Below are 6,675 nucleotides of genomic sequence, written 5' to 3'. Positions count from 1 at the left end.
CACATTAATGCAGCAGGAACATGTAACACACACATTAATGTAACAGGAACATGTAACACACACATTAATGTAACAGGAACATGTAACACACACATTAATGCAACAGGAACATGTAACACACACATTAATGCAGCAGGAACATGTAACACACACATTAATGTAACAGGAACATGTAACACACACATTAATGTAACAGGAACATGTAACACACACATTAATGTAACAGGAACATGTAACACACACATTAATGTAACAGGAACATGTAACACACACATTAATGTAACAGGAACATGTAACACACACATTAATGTAACAGGAACATGTAACACACACATTAATGTAACAGGAACATGTAACATACACATTAATGTAACAGTAACATGTAACACACACATTAATGTAACAGGAACATGTAACACACACATTAATGTAACAGGAACATGTAACATACACATTAATGTAACAGTAACATGTAACACACACATTAATGTAACAGGAACATGTAACACACACATTAATGTAACAGGAACATGTAACATACACATTAATGTAACAGGAACATGTAACACACATTAATGTAACAGGAACATGTAACATACACATTAATGTAACAGGAACATGTAACACACATTAATGTAACAGGAACATGTAACATACACATTAATGTAACAGGAACATGTAACACACATTAATGTAACAGGAACATGTAACACACACATTAATGTAACAGGAACATGTAACACACACATTAATGTAACAGGAACATGTAACACACACATTAATGTAACAGGAACATGTAACACACATTAATGTAACAGTAACATTATAAAGTATTATAAAAAGATCAGCAAACTAAAATAATAAACTCAAATCAAGAATAAGATATTAAAAAATAGAAATGTATTATTATACACAGTAAGGAATTAAGTTCAATAATTAATAATACAGCGCTGTGTTTCAGTTGTGTTGCTGTGGTAACGATGTGTTCGTCTCTGTGTGTTGAACCACCAACAGACCATAATAAACATGGCGGAGCAGCGCATCTGTCAAACACAAACGATCTTCGGCAGGAAAGAAGCGTCACGTTCTCTGTGACGTAACCACGTCGCCCTCTGCCTCCCGCGAGCCTCCCCGCGTCGCACGAGACATTCTGCCGTCTTTATAGAATAATAATAATATGAACATCACAGTGTGTTCACGTGACGCACGCGACGGAACATCATGAATATGTAATGAGGGAGAAGAGAAAGAGGCGTTCAGGGGTTTCAGCACCACGGACAGCTCATTAGGGTCTAATGGTGCATTCAAATGCAGCTGGGGAAGAAGCGTTTTCATGGAAATAAGGAAAAATCCATTCAAACTTGTGTCCAAGTTAAATGTTAAATATTAATACAAAATAATATGACTTTAAACTAATTTGCTATATTTGTGTTGCTAAGTTGTTCTCCCCTCCAGCCATGCTAGCAGCTGTGAGCTAAATGCTAACACGCTCACAATAACAATGCTAATGCTTTTCATTAATATGCTAACAGTCGCTAATTAGCACAAAACAATGAAGGAAAGTAAACGAATGTATTCAGATATTAAACTGAGCTTTTGTTTTCTAACTATTTTAGACGTCAACATTTTTATATCATAATTCTGATTTAGCGATCTCAGAATTTTACAATGAATCTTTGCTGCGTGTTTGTTTTTGTACATTTATAACAAACAAATAAGACTATGGGCAGGATGAGCAAAAACAGTGGATTAAACACCAAAGAATTGACAATAATTGGATTTCTTATCAACAGCCCATATTAGTTATTCCACAGATGTAGAGGGAGACACGTGTCGCTACATTTAGATCACAGACTCGACAAACTCACAATTTGCCAATGAAGTAAAAACTTGTGATGAAGTGACATTAAAATAAAAATATTGCAGATATTTTGGAAGCAGTCGTCATTCGATTGTTTAATCTGAATTATGAGGCAAAATGTGAGAACTGTTTATTCTAATCTAAACATGGATGTGTAATAAACTTAAGGAGCAGTAGACTCACTGTTTTCCATCTACTCTCTAAAATCCACCAAAGTAAGAAGCCAAGATGACCTTAAAGGTTAACTTTGCAGAATCATTTGGGATGCACTTTAATGCTGAAACAGCAGCAAAGTAAAGCGTGCACACACACTACTTGTTGGTTGGTGTCACTCTTGTAACACTAGAGGGAGACACACAACCAGACAAAGTTTACATATTTATATAAATGCATATTTAAGAGACTCAAACTCTGCATCCGTTTACCTAAAGGACTTATATTTATATATAAATATAACATATTCTATGTAAGTAAGTAGTGCGAGTGCGTCACAGAGGAACACGCTGCACATTTAATTATCATTGTTGTTGTCGCTGTACAGCTCTTTAAACGAGGCTGTTAAATATTGCACTATTATTTATTTCATTTAAATGTTACATTCAGTTAGCATTTCTTTTTAATGTTGTAATCTGTCATCAGAATCAAAGCAGCAGCAGGAAATGTAATTATTCCAGTTACACCGGAGATGTGTTCCCACAATGCAACAGTGAAAGCCCTCCCAGAATTAAAATGTTGTTGTGACTGTGATGAGAAAAATAAAAGTTATTTTCTGGAAGATTCCACATAAGAGATGAAAAACAAACCAAAACCTGCATCAACATGCAGAATAAACAGCTTGTGTGATATTTACTTATCTATTTATTTTATTATTTCGACCATAGTTTACTTTATTACATGTTTCTGATGAACTGTATGGACGAGTATTTATCACCTTGTGTTCATATTTATGTTCTATATGTGTGGATGAGACGTCTCTTTGTTTAGATGAATGAATAGATGGTGAACGCCCACGTGGTTTCCCAGCAGGGCCCGGCCCCCGTGTGTCACGTGGTCCACTGTTGTTTATATACTCCGGCTGTTTGAAGCCAGAAGACACATCTGGACTCTCTTCCTCTCGTGCAGCTTCCTTTTCTTTCACACTTTTGCCAGTTGTGTGTTGTTTTGCCGGCTGTGCAGTGAAAGCACTCCCTCCCTCTCGAGGTGTTATCCAGCGGTGAGAATGACCCTGAGCCCCCTCCGGGACTGCTGCCTCAGCCGCGAGGCCCGCGAGGCCCGCGAGGCTCTCAGGATCAGCCGTGGGATCGATTTCCAGATCCGCCAGGAGAGAAAGGAGCTCAAGTTCCAGGTCAAGGTGCTGCTGCTGGGTGAGAACATCCAGCCTGAGACTCGTGTGTGTGTACAGAAGCAGCCGACACCCTTCTGTACACACACACACTCACAAGTGTGTGTAGCAGAGCAACAGCTGTATGGAGTCATAGGAGGGCCACACAAATAAATACATGTGGAGATGTAAACAGGAATAATATGAAATAAGTAAATAAACTAAATGTGGGAATATAAAGAGAAATAAATAAAAGACATTTATTATTTCTCTTTATATATTTTCTTATTGTTTTGCAGATGTATTCTCTTTAATGGCACTCCCATGACTCCATATTCTTAAAGTACTTTATCATCATAGGATTATTATTGATGCATTAACATGCAGGGGTGTTGCTGTTTGAGGTTGAGCTAATGTGGTGGTTTAATTTATACAATTGCATTATTCTACAAGATTATATTATTATTATTATTATTATTATTATTATTATTATTATTATTATTATTATTATTAGCAGCAGTTTGTCGTGTCTCACACATCTGACACCGTTCTTTCTCTGGTATTTACATTTTTAACTCTTTTTGCTTTTATGTAGATTACGGGCAAAATAATTCAGTGAAGAATAATCGGATGTGTTGCAACAAACTGTTTCACGATGTATTTTCCTGGTGCGCTCAGTAACGCCATGTATCTGTGGGTGGACAGGAATTAATGCGAGTGGGAAGAGCACGCTCATCAGGCAGATGAGGATCCTTCATGGCGGTGGATACTCTGACGAGGACAAGAGAGGCTTCACCCGGCCGATCCACCAGAACATCTTCACAGCCATGCAAGTCCTGATCCGGGCCATGGACACGTTACAGATCCACTACAAGTGTGAACACAACCAGGTGGAGCCCCCTGTGTCCTCTGCACGCCGCGTCCCTGTGTCCTCTCTACGAGGGTTACTGCACGCCGTGTCCTCTCGAGGGTTACTGCACGCCGTGTCCTCTCGAGGGTTACTGCACGCCGTGTCCTCTCCACGAGGGTTACTGCACGCCGCGTCCCTGTGTCCTCTGCACGCCGCGTCCCTGTGTCCTCTGCACGCCGTGTCCCTGTGTCCTCTCTACGAGGGTTACTGCACGCCGTGTCCTCTCTACGAGGGTTACTGCACGCTGTGTTCGTGTGTCCTCTCCACGAGGGTTACTGCACGCCGTGTCCTCTCTACGAGGGTTACTGCACGCCGTGTCCTCTCTACGAGGGTTACTGCACGCCGTGTCCTCTCCACGAGGGTTACTGCACGCCGTGTCCTCTCCACGAGGGTTACTGCACGCCGTGTCCTCTCCACGAGGGTTACTGCACGCCGTGTCCTCTCTACGAGGGTTCCTGCACGCTGTGTTCGTGTGTCCTCTCTACGAGGGTTACTGCACGCCGTGTCCTCTCTACGAGGGTTACTGCACGCCGTGTCCTCTCCACGAGGGTTACTGCACGCCGTGTCCTCTCGAGGGTTACTGCACGCCGTGTCCTCTCGAGGGTTACTGCACGCCGTGTCCTCTCGAGGGTTACTGCACGCCGTGTCCTCTCGAGGGTTACTGCACGCCGTGTCCTCTCGAGGGTTACTGCACGCCGTGTCCTCTCCACGAGGGTTACTGCACGCCGTGTCCTCTCCACGAGGGTTACTGCACGCCGTGTCCTCTCCACGAGGGTTACTGCACGCCGTGTCCTCTCCGAGGGTTACTGCACGCCGTGTCCTCTCGAGGGTTACTGCACGCCGTGTCCTCTCGAGGGTTACTGCACGCCGTGTCCTCTCGAGGGTTACTGCACGCCGTGTCCTCTCGAGGGTTACTGCACGCCGTGTCCTCTCCACGAGGGTTACTGCACGCCGCGTCTCCACGAGGGTTACTGCACGCCGTGTCCTCTCGAGGGTTACTGCACGCCGTGTCCTCTCGAGGGTTACTGCACGCCGTGTCCTCTCCACGAGGGTTACTGCACGCCGTGTCCTCTCCACGAGGGTTACTGCACGCCGTGTCCTCTCCACGAGGGTTACTGCACGCCGTGTCCTCTCGAGGGTTACTGCACGCCGTGTCCTCTCGAGGGTTACTGCACGCCGTGTCCTCTCGAGGGTTACTGCACGCCGGTCCTCTCTAAGAGGGTTATTGCACGCCGTGTCCTCTCTACGAGGGTTACTGCACGCTGTGTCCTCTCTACGAGGGTTACTGCACGCCATGTCCTCTCTACGAGGGTTATTGCACGCCGTGTCCTCTCCACGAGGGTTACTGCACGCCGTGTCCTCTCTACGAGGGTTATTGCACGCCGTGTCCTCTCCACGAGGGTTACTGCACGCCGTGTCCTCTCTACGAGGGTTACTGCACGCTGTGTCCTCTCTACGAGGGTTACTGCACGCCGTGTCCTCTCGAGGGTTACTGCACGCCGTGTCCTCTCTACGAGGGTTACTGCATGCTGGGAATTTACGAGTGTTTAGTTTTGCTGCTGCCAGAGTTTTGTCCATTTATGGAGACGACTGTCTTTTGGAAAGTACACGAGATGTTACACAGCCGTCCCGATGTTGTGCTTCATATTGATCCAGTTTGACGTTTTCGTATAAAGAAAGAAAGATCATTTTTGAAGCAGCTTGATGGAAATATACTTTATTACTATTTTTCCGAAGCAGAAAGTCGCTTCTGTTTTCTGTTTTTGTAATTTCAGCGTCTCGTTCTGATCTTCAGGCAAACGCCAGTCTCGTCCGTGGGGTGGATGCGGAGAAGGTCACAACGTTAACAAAGCTTCATGTTGACGCCATCAGGAGCCTGTGGAGCGACCCAGGGATTCAGGAATGTTACGATCTCAGGAGGAAATACCAGCTCTTAGACTCGGCCAAATAGTGAGTGTCGACAGAAGCCAACAACTCCTCGCACTGTCAAACAGTTTACGTTGTTTCATGTGCTGGTCGTCTGTTTAATGCACTCTCAAGGCTCCGCTATTACCAAAGGCTTAAAGGTCAAATATGTAACATTTCTGAGATAAACGGTATAAAAACGATTAGACTTGTAGTGAGTTCTGAGAAATGTGTGATGTTCCTGAAGGTAACGTTTCCTCTCCGGTCATGTTTTTAACCTCAAACTGCTTCATTCACTGTCTTTAAATCAGACGTCTCCTCCGTCCTCCTCACCCCTCGCACTGCTTTTCTTTTTCTTACCTGTGTTAACAGCTACCTGAATGACATCGACCGAATTTGTGACGCTGCTTATCTCCCCACGGAGCAGGACGTGCTGAGGGTCCGGCTGCCCACCACTGCCAGTATTACAGATTACCCCTTTAAAGTGGGGGATTTGTTCTACAGGTGAGTGTTTCGTGTCGCTGTAATATTTGGATGTTGTAGATTTACATTTGATGGATGTCTCAGGACGACGGCATTATCCTACTGGATGTGACTTTACATCATGAATGTTGTATTTATGTTATTCAGTATGATGATATTCTGAGGCTCGATAATCTGTTAGCATTTTAAAGTATT

General features: G+C 44.1%; 1 protein-coding gene across 2 annotated transcripts in view; it reads left to right on the top strand.

Moving 5' to 3' along the window:
- Positions 1-2,892: 2,892 nt before the first annotated feature.
- Positions 2,893-6,675, top strand: part of LOC115023550 (guanine nucleotide-binding protein subunit alpha-11-like) — an 8,651-nt gene continuing 4,868 nt past the window's right edge. Inside the window, exons 1-4 of one of the 2 annotated variants that reach the window (XM_029454613.1) lie at positions 2,893-3,225; positions 3,888-4,072; positions 5,888-6,042; positions 6,370-6,501. In XM_029454613.1, coding sequence (XP_029310473.1) covers positions 3,081-3,225; positions 3,888-4,072; positions 5,888-6,042; positions 6,370-6,501 — 617 coding nt within the window. In that variant the 5' untranslated portion in view covers positions 2,893-3,080. The remainder of the gene's footprint in view (positions 3,226-3,887; positions 4,073-5,887; positions 6,043-6,369; positions 6,502-6,675) is intronic. The other variant, XM_029454614.1, reaches the window with a different exon arrangement.

The sequence above is a fragment of the Cottoperca gobio genome, chromosome 18, assembly GCF_900634415.1.
Source record: "Cottoperca gobio chromosome 18, fCotGob3.1, whole genome shotgun sequence".
NCBI lineage: Eukaryota > Metazoa > Chordata > Actinopteri > Perciformes > Bovichtidae > Cottoperca > Cottoperca gobio.
Note: the sequence above shows the minus strand (reverse complement) of the source record. Positions and strands in the feature narration are given on the sequence as shown.